This window comes from Sciurus vulgaris (genome assembly GCF_902686455.1).
Source record: "Sciurus vulgaris genome assembly, chromosome: 3".
Classification (NCBI taxonomy): domain Eukaryota; kingdom Metazoa; phylum Chordata; class Mammalia; order Rodentia; family Sciuridae; genus Sciurus; species Sciurus vulgaris.
Window position 1 is genome coordinate 74,830,061 of NC_136463.1, and position 19,555 is coordinate 74,849,615.

A 19,555-nucleotide genomic window follows, 5' to 3' on the forward strand; every position below is an offset into this window, starting at 1 on the left:
AGACCAGGGTGGCTGAGAATTTGAGGTTTGGGCAGAGTGTGATTAGAAGTTAACAAGGCAGTAAGGCTATAAATCATATCCAGTTACTGAATCATTTCACAACCACATTATTTCAAATATTATAAATGAAGATGTACTTCAGATTTTTAAATTTACATAAAAATAGGTTTCTAGAGCTAGGGGTGTAGGTCAGTGGTAGAGTGCCTACCTAGCTTGTGTAGCCCTGGGTTCCATTCCAAGTACCAACAAAGTAGAAAAATGTTTCTAACCATTGTGGGTGGCACTGAAAAGACTGATGGGAAGGATGTGTAAGAAGAGAATCTGAAAAGCTTTTCCAAAGATTTTTTTTTTTTTAAACTAGGAATATTTCATCCATCTGTAAGGCTTTGCAGTTGGGGTCCTGGCCTGGGGTTGCTGTTGGTTGGGCTCCATCACAGGAGGAGTTTCTTGTTCTTGATTGTCAACTATGGCTGCACATGGAATCATCTAGGGTTCTTTCAAAAACACCCTCGTTGAGCTGAGGATGTAGCTTCATGTTAAAGCACATGCAAAGCCTTTAACATGTGCAAAGCCTGTGTTCTATCTCCAGCACCATCAAACAAAACAAAAAAAGAACACTCATATATAGGTCCATCCTACCAGGATTGCTGAATAACTGTAAGACACCAGTTCAGATAAATAAAAAAGGTTTAGAGTAAGCACATCTCAAATACTGCACACCAGGTCCACACATGGTTCAGTCCTTTGAACTCACAACATGTGCTCAGGGTTTCACAATCAAAGATGCTTAGAAGCTAAACTAAACTTTTGGAGTTGCAGTGGTCAAACAGGGTATGTATCTGGGGGTGGCAGTAAGGAAACTCCAGGCAGTGCTTCCAGAATGAAAGGAAAGTTTTTGGCATCAGAACATCTGGCTTCCAACTGGAACACACCACATTAAATGAAATACCTGAATTCCATACCTGGGTCTCAGTGTCTTAGTTGTAAAATGGGAACAGGTGCAACTACCTCACAAGCTATTTTTAGTGGGGCTCAAACTGCACACATAATCCTTTGATCCTATGGGAGGTGTTGACTCTAGGTTAATGTTGGGGCCCCAGGAACCCTCTGATACCCTTCTCCACCAGTCCTCCTCCTTAATTCTCATGTGTTCCCAATCAGGTCCTGTGGTCTGCAATGCCCAGATCACAGGTCTTCTTTGGTGTATAAGAAAATAAAGAAGTTTCTTGGGTCTCACTGCTCTTATTTCCAAGTTGTGTGGCACTGGGGATGGGTCCGAGAAAGCAGCTGGTGAGCGGCTAGTCCACGTTTACTTTATCAGTACCAGCTGCCCAGTGCAGGGGCCCCAGGAGCCCTTGCAGCTACCTGATAAGAAGCTCAGCCACATGGGAGTCTTATCAGAGGCAGGCCTGGGGGTTGGGGGAAGAAGTCATTCTCATCAGCTCTAATAAGAGGGAGAAAGGCCCTCTGAAGAATTATGAAGCCCGTGCACACTCACACATGCCAAGGAAGTTGCCTGTTTGTGGCCAAACTCTGTGTCCTGCTGGTGCAGTCTAGAGGTAGCATTTTGCCTCAGAGACAGGGTCCCCAAGACCCTGCTTAGGACAAGGCATATGTGTCCACATAGCATGGGGTCTTTAACACTGTGGAGACCTCTTGGATTCAAACCACAGGTGGTGCCATTTAGGTCTCCTCAACACTGTGTGTGTGTGCGCGCGCATACACACAAGCAGGGGTGTGCGAGCAGGGTGGAGGGACAGGAAGTGCTTACCACAAAGTCATCTGTTCCCTGAAGATCATGGTGCCTAAGACACAAGCATGATCACAAGGAGAAGGGTGATACCGTCTGTTTGCATGTGTGTGCCTATGTGGTACAGACGTTGGAAAAAAACTCTTGAATTCCACTCCTGGCTCTGCCATCTGCTATTGCTATGGCCATTGGACAGTTACTTTATACCTTGCCAAACCCCCTGTACTCAGGGACAGTCAGGATACCAAGTTGTATCAGGACCTGTGTTAGCTTTCCCTCAGTACAATATATAAATACCTGAGGTAAATCAACTTATAAAGAGCAAAGATTTATTCTGGTCTACAGTTTGGGAGATAATGGTCCCAGATCAATTTGCCCCGCTGCTGTGGGCCTATAGGCAGGCAGCACATCATGGTGGGAGACTACGGTGGAAGCTGCTCACCTCACCAGTGAAAGAGAGAAAGGAGGGAACCAGGGTTTCAATATTCCCCTTGAGGGTAGTCCCCCAATAACTTAAAGACCTCCCAGTGGGTCTCATCTCTTATAGGTTCCACCTCCTCCCAATAGCACTATTCTGGGGACCAAGACTTTAACACATGGGCCTTTGGGGGTCACACAAGATCCAAAGTACAGCAGGATCTGAGATCCATACTCTAAACAAGTGTATAACACCACTTTCCTTCTCAAGAGCACATGGATAGGCCATCCCTGCATGGAGCAAGCTCACTGTGAATACCTTTTCCACCACCTCTGTCCTCCATTGTCCCAGGCTGTGGCGAGGATAGAAGGGATAAGAAATATGAGTGCACTTTGGTACCCATGAGAGACAGGAGAAAGTGGCCAGACTGCCAAAGCCATTAGGCAGAAGAGAAGCCCAGGAGTCAGGAGTCTGTCATTTCTATATCACCTGGATATTTGTCCTGAGGTCACATAATTTGAGGAGGAAAATATATAGGATAAGCCCATGGGTTTGTGTTTAAGGGGTTTTGCTTATCTTCCCAACATCAGAGTAAGCAAGATGGCCCCGGCAGATGAAAATTATCTCCAACACCCTTCCTGGTCTTAGGATCCTGACCTCTAATGTGACTTGCCTTCTGGGTGACTACATGAATTTGTATCTCTGACATGGCTGATGCGAGTTCTAAGAAGGTAGAATCCTGTGTTAGAAGCTAAGCTGTGTGAACTTGAGCTTCTCTCTTTACCTCTCTGATTTGGGGGAGGAGAAGAAGCCTGTTTCAGGGATAGACTTTCAATGTGCCAGCAAAGACCATGTGAGGCTGAGTGCGACATAGGCCTTCTTTCTTCATGTGGCAGCTTGGACCCAGGAGCAGTGGGCCAAGACCACCCTTGTCCACACTCTCTCCCAGTTGTCTTCTCTGTTCTCTGCTGGACTAGACTCTCCACCCTGAGGTGAAAAGGTCAATGCTCTGTGCTCTCTGCTGGGCTGGTGCCCCCAGGATTTATATCGACTTGAATTTGCAGGGGAGAGGCTTATGCACATCTACCCAGCCTGCACAGGGCTTGCTTCCAATTCTCAGTCATGCTCCTGGATGCTCCCTGAGGTCTTGGAGAGCTACATAACACCTGGAACTGCAAAAAATCTTTACCCAGAAGATCCGTGCAGAAATTTCAAGCAGGCTCTGAAAGCTGGTCTGTATGTGCTTGTGTGCGTGTGTACATGTAAACTGGGCTCTTGGAGAAGTCCTTCCTGGCTCTCCTTCATTTCAGGACTCCATGGAATCTCTAGGATCCTCTTCTCCTTTCCCAACTCCCACCACATGCCACACCTTTGATGCCCAAGGCATTAATCTCAGCTCCTGGCTGGAGAATTAACCGTGACATTAAAGGCCCTCTCTCAGAGCAATGAGTCATTTAGGTTTGAAGGGTCCCAGACTCGGGGATAGTAGAGTTGCAAACACAACAGAAGTTGGGACATGATCCCATTCATTGGACCTCTGCCACTTCATTTGCCTGCCTTCCTCTCCTAGTTACCTCTTCCCACCTCCTCCCCCAGCTATACTAGCTCCCCTGGTGTTCCTTGACTAGGCCAGACCTGCTCTTACTCCAGGGTCTTTGAATCTGCCGTGCCCTTTGTGTGCTTCTCTAAGATACCCCCATGTTTGGCTTTCTGGTTTCCTTCAAATATCTCTTAAACATCACCTCTTGCATCCTGTGAAGCCTTCTCTGGCCACATTCTGAAATATCAGCCTATCTCTTCCCTACCTTCCCTATCTCCCTAGTGCCATCTGATGGACTAAGCATTCTACCTGTGTATCCCCTTTGGTATTACTGCTGGCTGGTTTGCTGTCATATCCCCAGGAATGACACACAGTTGGGGTGTCCAGTCCTCATTTGTGGAGTGGGACACCTGGGCCACAGACTGGCCAGTACAGGTGGACGAGACAAAAGAATGCAACAAGGGAAAAATCTGAATACACCACCTGCTCTTGGTTCCTGAGTAAACCCTGTAGGCTTCACCACTTACTTGCTTTATCACCTGTTATTTGCTTTTCTAGACTTAAACCACATCACCTGCTCTTAGTTTCTTGCTTTTTCTGGATTTTTGAAAATTGCCAATTTTAGAGGTACAGATAACACCTCTGACGTATGGGTCAGGATGGTAACACCTGATGAAGTGACTATACATGTGCAGACCACCAATTTACTTCCTAACCTCCAACCACCTTTCCCTACGCCTCAGCTCATCAATATCCCCCAGTCCTATCCTTGAGAAAACAGATTTGAGACTTGCTATCCTTTCTCCATTTGCAGCCACTTAGAGAATAAACTCTCTTTTGCAACACTTGTCATTCTGTGATTGACATTCTGAGTGATGGGTGTGATGGGATAAATTGGGCCAAGGCCAGGTGTGTGGTACATGCCTATAATCCCAGCTACTTGTGAGGCTGAAACAGGAGGATCTCAAGTTGGAGGCCAACCTAGGCAACTTAGCAAGACCCTGTCTCAAAAGATAAAAAGGGCTAGGGATGTAGCTCGGTGGTAGAGCAACTCTTGGTTCAATCCCTAGTATGGCGAAAAAGAAAACAAACAAAAACAAAACAAAAACCCACACACACGCAACAAACCAAAAATAAAACTGAAACAAGAAAACATCAGCAACAAAAAAGAGAACAAAGAGGGGGGGTTCTGTAATAGCACAGGTGTAAGGCCATGGTTGAGCATGGTAGCCAACATTTTTTAATTGGCCAGATGTGGACATCTCCCCTGAGAAACCATCTCTAAATCTGGTGACAGTCTTGTGGGCTGACGTGGTTTCAATAAGAAAATGTGCAATGCATCTGTCCTGACCCTGCCACATGGAAAGGTTGCTCCTTCTTGCCCACATAGTGGTGAGAAGTGAGACTTTCTGAACACAGGCCAGAGATGACTAACCCCAGCTGCAGGGCTCATGGAGAGCCTGATGTGCTGTGCACCTGCTCTGGCTTTTCTTCCTCCTACCTGGGTAAGGTGAGGATTTCTGAAGGGCAGTAGCAGAGCTCTGAGTGCCTGAAGTCACAGAGGGGGCGCAGGAGGAAGGGGAGACTGTAAGAGGCACCTGAGAAATGGCAGCAAGGAGAACCAAAGTGCTTCTTGTGTCCCCAGGTCAGTTGGACCCAGCCTGAGCAAGCCTCTGCTCCTGGACCCCACCTACAGGTTTTCTTTCCATGACTTTTCATCCATCCATGAGCCTGTGGTGTCCCTAGAGAGGGGAGCTATGGAACCAGGTTGGTTCTTGGCCTAGAAATTGCACCATTTAAGATTTTCCTGTTGAAATCATGAGTTGGCAAACTTTCTCCACAAAGGGCCTGAGAGTGGTTTAGGCTTTGTGGGCCTATGGCAACTGCTCATCTCTGCCATCATGGCATGAAAGCAGCCACAGACACTCGGTAAGAGAAGTGGCATAGCTGCTTTAAAAACTTTATTTGTAAAAGTAGATGCTTGCTGGATTTGGCCCACAGGCCTTTGTTTGCAGACCTCTGTTTTGTCTATGTCTCTGAGTCTCTTGACTATCAGGTTAACATGCACTTTGTATTATGACTTCTCATTAAAGGTGCCCATAGAGATCGAGTGGCTGAGCTGTATCTTTAACCCAGGTCTGTCTTGGCGAAGCCCGTGACCCTACCAGAACACATGTCCCACTGTGAGACATGTCCCACTGCCTTGGCCCTACTAGGCCTCATGTCATCCTTCAATACCTGTGAGGATGTATAAACTCAGGCATTGGTGGGGAAGCAGAGGCCAAAAGGAGGGGGAACAGTAGCCCAAGGCAACTCTCACTCAGTGGTGGGCTGAATCCACAGCTGCTGGGACTCAGGCATGTGGCTCTAACTGGCATGGGACACTGGTTGGCTAGGCCCTGCCACAGAGGAACCCTGAGCCCTGGGGGTGTTAGGATCCCACAAAGGGCCTATTCAAATAGCCATAGCCTGGCTAAACTTAGGGTTTGGTCTAGGAAGGCTGCAGCACAGGTTCCAGGTGGAAGTTGCTGCCCTAGAAGACACAGGCACTGGGGCACAGAACTCATTTGTTCTTGGGGAGGGCTTCAATGTGGGGATTTCAAAGGAGAGCCATCATCAGGGCCTGTGGGGCAGGGGACAGGGGAGTGGGAGGTCAGCCTTTCATCTTCCCATAAAGTTACTCCACAGCTCTGGGACAAGGAGGCTGGCGTGGCCAGGAACTTAGATGATTATGTCTCCAACACAGTACAACCTCAGAGATGGCTTTTATCAAAAGCACCACTCTGGAAACAAAACAGAGACCAAAAGCCTCCAAGGAAATAATAAGAAGGCTCAGAAGTGCTCATGAGTGGGAAGCACTGGCTCTCAGGGCATCTTCTCTTGAAGGAGCACCAGGCATTTCATCTGCTTTTGACTACCATGTCCTCAAAGATGAATTTTAACTTCCTCCAGCATTGTTTGTTTTCTCAGTGAATGACAAACATCGTTTCACTCAAATAAACTTTTAAAAATAGACTGTTTCAAAAGGGGGTTTCAGAGGTTCCAGGATTCTTAAATAGGAAATGACCCAGGGGTAATTACCAAAGTCCGATATAAATAAATGTACTTAGCCTATTTGAACCAACTTTCCTTCACTTCCCTGTGAATGAAAACTTTGTTCTCCTTCAAAAGTCCTCATTTCCTGCACTTATGAAAGCCAGTGTTTTGTAGGAGGGACTCAGAGGTGGCCCAGAAGTTGAGCCCACTGGGGTCAAATCACAGTCCTGCCACTTATAGTGGTGTCTTGCACCGTGAAGATGGGGGTACCTTCCAGGGCACTCAGCTCACAGCACAGGATGATGGCCAACAACAGGATGATGGCCAGGATTCTAGTAGACAACGTTTGTCTCCCATTTACAAAGGCCAGGCCAGCCTTGCACAAGAGAGGACTCTATGTTGGCACTATTTTTTCTATTTTATATTCTTGCAACTTGTCCTCACTCAAGTCATTCTCCAGATTTGAAGTATTCTCAAAAATCAACATTGATCACAAATGACTTGTTTCTGCAAGTAAAAGATTTTAATTAAACAAGCAAAGATGATAAAGTAGAAATTCACTGTAATTTACTCTTAGCTAGAAAGGTACCAAAATATACAAGGAGAGTTACATGACTTGAAGTTATTCTTTAAATATCTAAATGTCTATTTAGCTAAGTCAGAGCAATTCAATCTGAAAGCTGAATTCATGTGATAAGCTATTTCTCACCAGGAGAAGTGAATTCTTTTTACTTATATCATGGTGTGTACTTCAGTATCCCAAGAAACCCAGCAATACTTTGAGGGCAGGGGTGGTATCTTGCACTATCTTCATCTCTTCTCAATTCCAAGGACCATGACGAGGTGGAGCCATGATAATATGAAATGCTTCCAATGATGAAACCAGGGATGTGTAGTAATTAGAAACACTTATGAATGAATTGCTTTCATAATAGAAATTTACATCCACTTTCTTTTCCAACTTTCCAGATTTTCTTTGTAGAGTATGAGCACAGGGCTTCTGAAGTCTGATAACCTGTCTCATAGAATTAGAAAAGTGATAAATGGCTGTGTATGTGTTATAGTCTGGCTATCAGCAAACATTCAACCACAATGAAAGCATTTTGCAACTTTGATAGAAATGGCTTATCAGGAAGGATCATCTAAGATCTAAGCCCAGAGCATTATTTTTGGCAAGAAGTAGGGACTGTTACTGGTTAACTGTTCTGGCTCTGGTAGGCACTTGGCAGGAATTTTCATACTTGTCTTAGGATGGAGCTATCTATCACAAGGGCCCTCGGGATATGGTCACCAGATCGCTCATTCTCTACTCAATTGGATCACATTGGCTTTTGTCTCATGTATTTCTGAACTTCAGCTAAGAATTAATTTTTAATATTGTCACTGCTACTAACAAATAATAAAAGATTAAAAATAATTACAATGATGACTTGCAGTTGTGACATCATTATTGTGTGTATGCCTTTTGGGGTGGGTCAGTCCTCAGGTGGGAAGTTACTTATTCTGAAGATTCAGGGATATGTGGCTTTCATTCCAGAGGAGACCAGCTCTGTCACATATGCCTGAACCAGGTGTGGTGAGTGTCCTGTGGTCAGGCTGCTTCTGAATGACATTTAGACTTGTTTTGTGTCCTGTTATTCTTGGGTCTTGCTCCATAACTAAGCTAAGGCCCTTTGACAACATGTAAACCCTCCTGTATTCTCTGCAGGACTTTGCACACAGAAGGAACCCACTGGATTAAAGTCAGTGTGCATCAGATCCACTGCTGTGCTCTAGCTTGAATTCACTATAGGTGGGTGGAAAGCCAAAGGGTCATGGCTCATGTTACCTGCGGCCCAACATAGATCATGTGATATGTCTGGAATAAAGAAGGATGTACATAGGAGTCATATTTGGAAACTGATTCAATAATTTAACTATTGGTGAATAGTTTGAGGGGCAGTCACAGGCAACCTTCCAGAGGGAAGGTGCCTTTCTTTGTCTGTTTTTTTGCCTTTTGGTACTGGGGATTGAACTCAGGGGCACTCGACCATTGAGCCGCATTCCCAGCCCTATTTTGTATTTCATTTAGAAACAGGGTCTCATTGAGTTGCTTAGAGCCTTGCTTTTGCTGAGGCTGGCTTTGAACTCACAATCCTCCTGCCTCAGCCTTCTGAGCTGCTGTGATTACAGGCCTGCACCACTGTGCCCGGCCTCTCTTGTCTTTATTGATAGACTTGGCGTGAGTTCAATGGGGAAGGGCATAGGAAAGATAACACTGAACCAAACCCCAAACAGCCAAAACAACTTCACTGAATTCTCCAAATTTTCATGACTCTATCATCCTGGTGGGGCCTCATTACCACAATGACCTTGGGTAAGATAAGATAGAAGAAGCTGTGAGGGTTGGAGTACCTTGCAGGTAGCCAGGTGTTCTGGACATATTCCGTGTGCAGGTAAAGAAATGGGTACAGCATCCCCAAAACACTGGAGTAGAAAAGTTTCAAAAGCACTGGGTACTTGATGCCCAAGACTAAAGATGTTATAGTCAGCATTTATTTTACCACTTATCTCTGGGAGGTCAATAGGATCTATGAAGTAAATGCTTATCTACCCTGTCCCAGGATGAGCCAGATGCCCAAGATAACTCTCCTCAAGCTTCAGGCTCACACCTGTCCGTTGCTGCGGAATACAAGGAGTTGGTGTGTGAGAAGAAACAACTGTGTATATGTGTCCGTGAATGTGTGTGCATTTGTGTACATGTTGGAGTAGGAGAAAGAAGGAATGGGAAAATGTAAGGCCAGCATCACAGTTTCTTCCTTTTCATGGCCCTTCCAGCCTCAGCTCCTCCCACTTAGAAATCCCATGAAAGAATTTCTGGGCCACAAAGAGGCCACTCACAGAGGAGGTGGAGACCCATATTCCTGTTCATCTCTATCTACTACAACCTGGTTTTGTGAATTCTGCCAAATCACTTAACTTTCCTGAACTTGCTCTGTTCACTGGGAGGGCAGATGAGCAGCGCCTCTTGAACTGAAGAGAGGTGACAGTTTTGGAGGTGGAACACAAAATGCAGTCATGCAGTGGCGAAGGTCCTAGGGCTTTCTGTATTTTAACACAAGACAGAGCTGCCAGCTCAGGGGTGGTTCTGGGGTGGAGGCATTCCAGGAATTGGTGGGGGCAGGACATTATTCCCTCCGGTGCCCTTGCAGTCACCCTGAGAGGCAGCTGCCCACTGCATCTCTGGGGACAGTGGGTTGGCCTGGGCTGGCAGGACTCACACATAGTCACCAGTCAGACTTTGGACGGCTGCATTAGCAGCTGCTGGGCCACCAAGTGGGTGAAAGCCAAGCAAGGTGGAAGAGCACATAAGGCCCTGAATAGGGTAGACAAAGAAAGGTCTTTCCTCCAGAGGCTGGGACAGCGACTTGAAGGCTCTGTGGAGCCAAACAGAAGGGCAAGAGGTCAGGGCAGCCTTGAGCCTGCATGTCAGGCAACAGAATCCCAGAGGTGGAGGAGAAACAGCAGGCTTCAAGGCTGTACAGTGTTATGGTGCTCCGGGAAGCCCTGGGGAGGTAACTCTTTGAACCTCTGCTCTCACATCGCTCACCTAGAATTAACAGTATCCACATGGGTAACATCTTCAGGGTTAAATGGGGAACCACATATATACATCCTCACTGAGGAAAAGAGTGGGCCCTTGCCAAGCGTGCACCTGTGCTGAGGCCCTGGTTTGGGGTCTTGCTCCACATCCATCCTGTGCCCTAAGTTCCAGGGATCAGTGCCTCCACAGCTCCCCACTGGGCCCCATTCTATCCAAATCTCCTCTGAACTGCTCTCTACCCATTACCTGTCCATCCCATGAGTATCTTCAAGTCGCCTTCTTCTCAAAGAGCCTTCCTACATCCTGGTTCCTGGTCATGTACCTATGATTCTACAACGAACCTGGATTGCCTTTGGAATAATGAAACAGGCAAAGGAAGCTTATTTTTAAACTTTTGAATGAAGAACAGTCTAATTCTGCGGCTTAAAAGGCCAACAGAGTAAGAGAAAGGGATAGAAAATGAAAAGAGAGAAGTGTGTGGGGGAGGGCCGCCCCCAGTCCTTCAGCCTCAGGTGGCTGGGATCAGGGCCACCTTGTGACTTCCACGAGCCAATATTGAAAAGTATAGTTTATGGTTACATGAGTATAAAGACAGATGTACTCTTTGACCTTAAATATCATTTTCATCCTTCTAATTTTAAAAGAAACAAATGCATGTTTGTGGAACTTTAAAAGCACTGTGGACCCTGAGTACTAGGTCTGAGGGTGAGTGCACCTGGTTGAGCTGCTCCTGTATATCCCTGGGAAGGTACGTAAAGAGAAGGGGACCATTAGGGTCTGTTAGGGGCTCTCTGCAAAGTCCTGTCTCATCTACTCTTGGTTTCAGTATCATCATATGCAAAAGGGAGATAAAAATACCTCCCCTGGGGCCACTCAAGGGTGAAATGAGATAACTTATGTCAAGTGCAGCCTGTCCCAGCTTTGAGTCAGGGATATAGTCACTGTAAGGAGAGGAGAGGTCAGGAGAGTTTATTGAGTTGGTGAAAAAAAAAAAAAAAAAGATTATGAAATTTTTAAAATCTTATGATTATTTGCCATAGCTAAGATTAATTTCACTAAAATAAGTTCTACAGAAGTTAAGGGAAGAAAGATTAAATGATACATCAGTCTCAGGCATGATCCAAAGAAGCAAGGACTGGGTTTCCTCATAGAGGCTTCACAGGAGCCCAGGGTGGGCTGGAATAGGCCAAGAAGGAGCCCTCTTGGATAGACGGGAGCCAAGGTTTTCAAGAGCACCCCAGAGAATCCCAGTTGTGAAACCATTCAAAGGAGAGCATAAAGCATACCAGAGAAATGACGAATGCAAGGAAATACTGAAAGGGAGATGGCATCAGGCCAGGGAGTAGGAAGGAGCCATCAGGCCAGGGAGCAGGGTGCATGGGCAGCTGAAGGGAGGGGGAGGGCAGAGCCAAGAGGAACTTGGAGTCTACTTTGGTCACCAAGAGACGGGGTCTTACACATAGTTGGGAGGAGGTGTAGTAATAGTGGAATGATGGCATGCTTTAGACGCTTGCCTGTGCTAGTTGGACCATCACATAGGGAAATCCATCCATCCATCCATCCATCCACCCCACAAGGTATTTTTAAAGAGCCCATTCTTCCCCATGGAGAACACAGCTGAGACTCCTGCTGTGCTGTGAGGCAGGGGGCAGAGATAACACCACAGCCCAGTACCAGGTGTGAAAATGGATCTGCAGAAACTAAGAGATTCATCCCAACTGCACAGCTAGTGTGTGAGGTCGACAACTGGGTTGCAGAGTTTCCCAGATTAGAGACATCTAGATGGACCTTTGGCAAAGATGTGAAGGCGATCCCTTTTTCATTCCTTTTTCTCTCTTGACTATTTTAACTAAATAGAAGGGAGACCAGGAAAGGGAATTGAGAGGAGGGAGGGACAAATGGAGGCATGGGGAGCTACTGGGGAATGAAACTGAACAAATTATTCTATGTAACTGAACAAATTATTCTGTGTGTAAATATACCACAATGAATGCCACTGCAAAATTATAATTCACTAATTAAAAAAAATAAAAAACAGAAGGAAATCCACTAGAATAGAGGAACGGGATTACAGGGAGGGAAAAGAAGAGGGCAAGAAGAGATACTGGGCAGTGTGAGACTGGTCAAATTACATGCACACATGAACAAATGCATCACAATGAATCCCACTATTATGTATAATTAAAATGCACCAATAAAAATGATTAAAAGAAAAACCCTCAGTGTGAGGATTCAGTTCTCAAGGTTCAGAGAGAGGAGGCGGCCCTGCTGAGTGTAGGGCCTTGCCCTGGGCTCTCTGGGATCTGGGAAGCCAGTCCCTTTTTGGAGTATGATTTGCAGTGGCACATGGTCAATCAGAGGCAAGGCTGGGGAGTGTAGAGGGAGCAGAACACACTCAACACTCAGTGAGTCGCAGTCATTAAGCATGACCATGAGTACAGACCAGGTACCACACTAGGAATTTTATCCATGAGCAGACAGTTAATCCTCAAAACAAACTCCTAAGGTGGAATTATTATGGGATCAAGACTAGCTACAGAATTTGGGGGCCTAGTGCAAGATAAAAATGCTGAAATAGTGAGAACAGATCATGAAGCCAAGTGAGCACAGGGACCTCTGGGCACTGGGCCTTGTGAGAACACACAGTTGCACACTCCTGAGACTAGCTGGTCTATTTTGGATAATGAACTGGGATGTAAAAAAGCCCAGCAACTGGTCCAAGGTCACAGTGGGTCTAGATTATAAACTAAATCTTTGGACTCCAAGTGCCATTTACTAGCTGGTACTACTCATTTTTGTCATTAGTACATTGACAAACGGTATTTGGGCTAAGTAATTTTTAAAAAGTAGTGAAGGGGAACCTGAACTTGAAGCCTCTAGTATTGATAAGGTATGTGTGTAGGTTTTAGCAAGCATCTCAAGTGAGAAAGGATAGTAAAGGAAGTAGACTCTGATGCTTGGTGAACAGAGAAGTCACCAACTGGGGCCCAACACAAAAGGCACAGGTTTTGATCATCTGTCAAACCACAATTTCCTTCCCCTGAGATTCTGCTGAGAGTATGGGTATTCATCAGCTGCTGATAAAATATAAAGATTCTCCAATACAGAATCTAGGGGGAAAATAGCAGCATTTGGACTTGTAGTCAGCTGGAAGCCCCGTACCTGGCCCTCTGTTAGTGTGCAAAATGCATGCAGGAGAAGGAGGTGCAAGGGATTCTGGAGGTAGCACTCTTGAGAGATGCCTCAGTCAGTACCATCCCATGCAAAGCAGAGATAGAGAGCTGTTCCAGGGTGTGTCAGTGCCATAAGATAACTGAGGCCGCCATGCCCAGGGTTGGCCACTCACAAATGACCCCAAATAGGTGAGTGCTTTTTACACAGCCCTGGAACGGTGACCACAATTCTTTGGCAATATGAGATGGAGTGTGTGGATTTAAAATGGTAGGAAGGAGTTTGCCAGCTAAGTAGAAACAAGAGAACTATAATAAAGGGTCAATAAGAGGTATGAATGAGAGAGATGATGAAGTGGAGGGTGTGGAGGTGATAGAACAAGAGGAAGAGCAGGGTTGGGTCAGTAGCAAGCGGCCTTCCCTGAGCGCAGTCAGGGGTTTGCCTATGAAATGCCAATATGCACAGGCTCCCCAGAGGCTGGGAGGGTATGTGGAGGAGTCTTACAAAAGCCCTGCCTGACCCTCGCCTTGCCCAAGATGGAATCCAGAGCCAGGGGGCTGGGCTCTGCAATGCACCAGGGGATAGGGGACCTTGTCAGTTTCTGACATGAGCTGATTTTGTACAGCAACATTGTTTGGGAAAAATGTACAAAAATTAAAATGTATAATAACTAGGCGTAGAGGCCAGCATTTCCTCAAAAGGTCAGATTATATAATGATCTAAAGAAATTTCCAGGCCAGGATAAGTGGGAGGTGGGGGAGAGTAAGGGTGGGTGAAGGGAGGAGGAGAGGACAAGAAATATGACTCAGTGCTGGGTGGGAGGGGATTTCTGGGCCCTCCTTGCTGTGGTCTGAGAATGTGTTTTGGTTTGACTTTCTGTCTGTTTCAATTTACTATTTACTGGCCTCCTGGTACATGCCAAGTTCTGGTCTAGGAGCAACTGACTGAATGTATGATTTTTAAAAGGTACTTCAGGCCTTTGGAATGGGCTTTTGGCTTTAGAATGGCACTGGCCCTGAGAGTGTTGGCCTTAAGGCCATCTGTGCAATCATTCATTTGTACCCAAGTGGCTTGTCCAACCACTCTGTGTGTCAGGATCCAAGTTGGGGGCAGGGGTGTCACGGAGTCCTTTAGGAGGTCAGAATTTTGGGAAGGGGACATGCATAGGAAACTATCAGGACTGAAAAGTGTCCCCTGGGCTGTAGTAGTTGGTGTCTGGCGTTGGGAAAAATTTCTGAGATGGGATTTCATAATCTGGGCCTTGATAGACAAGCAGGTGTGTGTGTGTGTGTGTGTGTGTGTGTGTGTGTGTGTGTGTGTGGCAGGGAGGTGGGGGGCATTTATCCAGAAAGCCTGAGGGCCTCATGCAGACATTTGTGAAGGATGAAGCAGGAGAGGCAGACAGGCATGAGGTAGGTGCATCAGGGGCCAGCCATCGGGGAACGCCCAAGGCAGGGCGGGTCTGACCACAAGAAAGGGAGTGATAATGGGCAGTTAAAGATTGGGGTTGAGCTGTGGGCCTAGATGAGGAGTGGGAAGTAGAGGGAGAGCAGCTGACAGGTTCCCAATGCCAATGCCACGCACAGTCTCTCTGTGCGACCCGCTCTGAGGTGATTTTCCAGAGTCCCTATAGAGGGCAGGATGCACATCAGCTACCAACCTCCACATATCCTAATCCCCTGCTGATAGGCCTTAGCCCGTTGTGGGATCTGGCAGCCTCTGTCCTCAGCCTAACTTTGAACTCAGTATCTTGGAGCCCCCTGGCAGCCAATCTCCCCTAAGCCTCAAGTGTTCCCTCTGCCAAAAAGGTAAGAAAATGCTCATCTCTCCAGGCATGGAAAGGTGACCCGGGCAAGGCCCTTAGCAGGGCTTGGCCTAGAAGCATTAATGTTGCTATATTATCAAAATCAAGAACAACAGTCAGTCATCTGCAAAAGAGAATTCTGAAATTACCAGCATCTGCAGGTCAAGTGTGCTTTGATAAATTCTGTTAGCAACTACTACCTCCATACCATTATTGCTGGGCATGGGGGCAGGTGTTTATACTCTTGTCTATCAGGTGAGTCCTGTGAGGTAGCTCATATTATTTCCACCAACAGATGAGAAAACTGAGGCTATGAGGTATTTTGCATTTCTTCTATAGTCAGTAAATGCCCAGGACTACACAAGCAGGTGGGGCTGTGAGCGGCAAGAAAACATGCTCGGCCTTACTTGTAATTAAAGAGGCACATTTCAAAGTGACAACATTTTCTACCCATCAATCTAACCAAGATGAACACTATACAATGTAAGTAAGAATGTGGGTAAGTAGCTACACATAAGTTAGCATTAGAAAATGGTGTGACCTTTAGGAGGGGTTTCTGAGTATCTACTAACATTTTAAACATAGTTTTTTTGTTCTGTAAATTAAATTTTGGGGTGGGTGAATTTTTCCTAAAATTCTACAATCACATGCAAATAAAACTCAACTTATAAGGGTTGCCATGGCAGCACTGCATCTGGTTGAATAAAAATTATATATAAATCTGCACATATCCTAAATGCCAATTAGCAGAGAAATTGGTTAAATAAATAAACAAATAAATAAAAACAATTTGTTCATAGATTTGTACAATTCATACTCTGCAGTCCCCAGAAAAATTAGTCTATATATGGTGGTAAGGTATAATCTTTAAGATGTTCTTACAGAAAAATGTAAGATGGAGTAGAATATATGAAACAGGTTCCATTATGTAAACTAAGAAGTAATTGTACATGCATATAATGCTTCCAGAAGAATTCTCAACAATCAATAAAATCACTGCCCTTGGGATGGGAGAAACTGTTTTTGTCTTCCCTGTCTTTAACTCTTTATTCATCTCATTCAAATTTGTTTGTTGGGTTTGGATTTTAACTTGTGCTTGTGGGGCAATTGTGTTGGCTCAGTCACTGAAAGGTGTTAGGGCTAAGGTGTCAGAAAGACATTTGAAGAAAAAAAAAATCTATCTCTATATATAATTCAAAGAAGCAAACTGACTTGGCTTGTTCAACCTCTCATTTATCTGCTCCCTTTACAAATACAGAATGCCTCTTTCCCCACACCCTTCTACTTCCCAGAGAGCTTTGCAAGTTCCCAGAAATACTTGCTTAGCCAAGGGCACCCTGGGAAAGTTTCGGTGATTATGCCAGCCCCATGTGACTCCTAACACCACCAATATCTGAAGGGATTGAGCAATGACTGTGATGGAATCTCATTTGGCACTTAATACAATCCTCACCGCTTCTGCCAGAGGCAGCAAATTCTATATAAAGCTGCCAAACCTGGCTGTCTCCTCACTGAGCGCTGACCCCTTTCAGCCAAGGACAAGGCAACAGGACTGCTGTGCCTGAGTCACTCACAGTGACTATAGCATTCAAGCCTAGGAAAGCAGGCTGAATGCAGCTGGGCAGGGCAGGCCTGGTTGACAGAAGCAGGTCTTCTCCACTCTAACCTCTGGTTCTGAGAGCAGTTACAGCTATGTAAACTGACACAGGATATAGACACATCCTGTCTGAGTTAGCAGTGAGAAATGGGGTCCCAGAGTTCTCCCACAGCAGGGATCCTGCCATAAATCAACTTCAGAGGGTAATCTGGAATGGTATGCAAGCAAGGGCTGCATCTCTATCAATCCCAGAAGGGAGGTGTTTGCAGTCATTGGTCAAGGTCTGAAACTGGAATTCTGAAGAACTCATTGGAGGGTGTGGCAGGGGTGAGCAATCCTCTTTGGGATGGCTGCAGCCTGAACTTTGGCAGTGCCTGAACAGAAATGATTACAGTGGTTTCTGTCTTTTGAGCCCTTAACCCAGGATTTGGAACATACTCATATGTAAACACACTATTACACATGAACTCAGGGACTGTAGTCTTATGTAAAGTTAATATAAAGATGCCTGACATTCATTGAGCACATGGTATGTGTTAGTCTGTGCTGAGCAGTATAGATGCACTTAATTTTTACAACCCAATGAATAATATTCTATTATTATTCCTATTTTGCAGAAGGCAAAATTGGAGCTAAGAGAGGTTTACTTTTTAATAAGTGGCATAGCTTATCCAATACTGACAACGAAGCCCAGGAGCCCAGGTTCCCTTGCTCCCTTGCAGGAATACTGTCTGCTACGTGATCTGACGCAAGCATGCTCCAGGGCATAAACATAGTCCTGTGCACTTACAGGCATGGAATACACACCTGCAGATCTAAACTTTCTCATTCATGCCCTGGCTTGGGCTGGGAAAGATCTCACTACCACCTGTGTTTCAAAGATTATTAGAGTGGGTGTCTCCAATACTCACATCATTATATTAATAGTATAACTTGATCACATTATAGATTCAAAATATCTCCTCTTTGATAGACTAATAATCTTATTTGGCCAGGGTGGGGATAAAAGGATAAACAGTAATTTAAAAAACAGAAAACAAACAAACAAACAAAAAAACAAAGAAAACAAAAAACAGTTTTTGTCGCAAAAGCCCCAAGTCAGAGCACAAGGGCGAGGAGAGGCCCAGCAATTTTTCCGAGCATCCACAAAAAAATCTCACCGCGAACGATATCCTGTTAGGAAGAAAACGTGTGCTATCTACAAACCCCCAAAGAGTGAAGACTAGCGGATCCCTCCAACATTGTGTTCTTCCCTAGACTCTTTGAAGGAAGCAAGCAAGTCCCGCTAAGCGGCTGGAGTTAGTTGGAGTTTGCCAGAGTCCGGCCCTCTGTTCCCCCGCGCGGCAGCGGCCCAGAAAGCAACTTCGACTTTAGTGGACTCTGGGTTGCTTAAGGCTCTGCCGCTCCCTCCTAGCAGGCGCCTTCTTTATTCTCTTAGCGGGACAAGTTCTGGCCCCAGGCACCTCACTAGCCCCAACAAAGAAACAGAAAGCGAGCGGACGCGCCGGAGCTGGCCGGCTGGCGGCCTGTCCAGGCTTCGGGCGCACAGAGCCCGCGGGTGGGAGTCGGGAACGCGGGACAGGGACCCACCCGAGCCAAAGGCGCAGAGGGTCTGGGGCCGGCGTCAGGTTCAGAGGTGGCACCGCCGGACTCGCGAGTGTCCGCGGCCGCGCCCGACCCATGCGCTCCTGTCCGGCCGCCCCGTGCGGTGAGCCAAGGACCCCTTCCCGGGGCGGGTACTCACCGTGGTGAGGGGGCAGCGACGTGAAGTTGCGGTTGCTCATCTCCGACGGGTCCTGGGCGGCGACCCAGGCTGAGGCCGAGAGGCCTAGGGGACGAAACGCGGCAGCGGCGAGGGTCGCGCTCACTGGCTCCTGACCCTGAACGGAGGGAGGAAGCGGCACCTGGGTCACACTCCTCCCGCGCAGCCCGGGCCGAGGGGAGGGGCTCCGGCCCGGAGATAGGCGCACTTCAGTTATTTTTTTCAACTTGGCTGGTGGGGTTTCCACCCCCACTTTTTTTTTTTTTTTAAACTCATACACCCGCCCACTTCTGAACTCTTCTGCGCTCCAGCTGTCCAGCGCAAGACTCACAGTTTTCTGTTTTTTCTATTTCCATCTGCATCTGCCAGTTACAGAGGTTGTGGTTGAAAATCTCCCCTCTGTTGCACTGAAAAACCCCAGAGGTGAGGCCAGGATGGTCTGATTGGTCATTGTCTGGGATGGCGACCAAATAGTGGCAGACCCGCTTTGAAACTTAGCTGGTTACTTTGTCGCTTAACGGTTGTGTGGCCTGAGTCAGCTCAGGGCATTTTTAGTTTTAGTTTTTCCTTTTAGTTAACACGTGATAATTGTAAATATTTATGGAGTATTGTTTGATATTTCAACACATGTATACAGTAGGTATTGATCAAACCACGGCAATTAACGTTTCCATCTTTTCATGATTTCCTTATGTATAAAGGCTTCAAACTCCTCTCTTCTAGTTTTCCATAAAATATATAAAAGCCTTTTGTCAAACAATTACCCTACTGTGCTGTAGAACACTAGAAATCATATGTCCTGTATTTGGAATCGCTTATCCAACCTCCCTCTGTCCTCACTCTCTTCTCCCCTTCTTAATTACTAGTAATTTCTCTTCTATTTCCTACTTTGAG

The 19,555-nt window shown here is 46.1% G+C and overlaps 1 protein-coding gene across 1 annotated transcript in view; it reads right to left on the reverse strand.

The window, feature by feature from the left end:
* The window catches only part of GYPC (glycophorin C (Gerbich blood group)), a 35,935-nt gene extending 16,849 nt beyond the window's left edge, over positions 1–19,086 (reverse strand). The window contains exon 1 of the mRNA XM_079134160.1: positions 18,644–19,086. Coding sequence (XP_078990286.1) covers positions 18,644–18,683 — 40 coding nt within the window. The 5' untranslated portion in view covers positions 18,684–19,086. The remainder of the gene's footprint in view (positions 1–18,643) is intronic.
* Between the last annotated feature and the right edge of the window lie 469 nt (positions 19,087–19,555).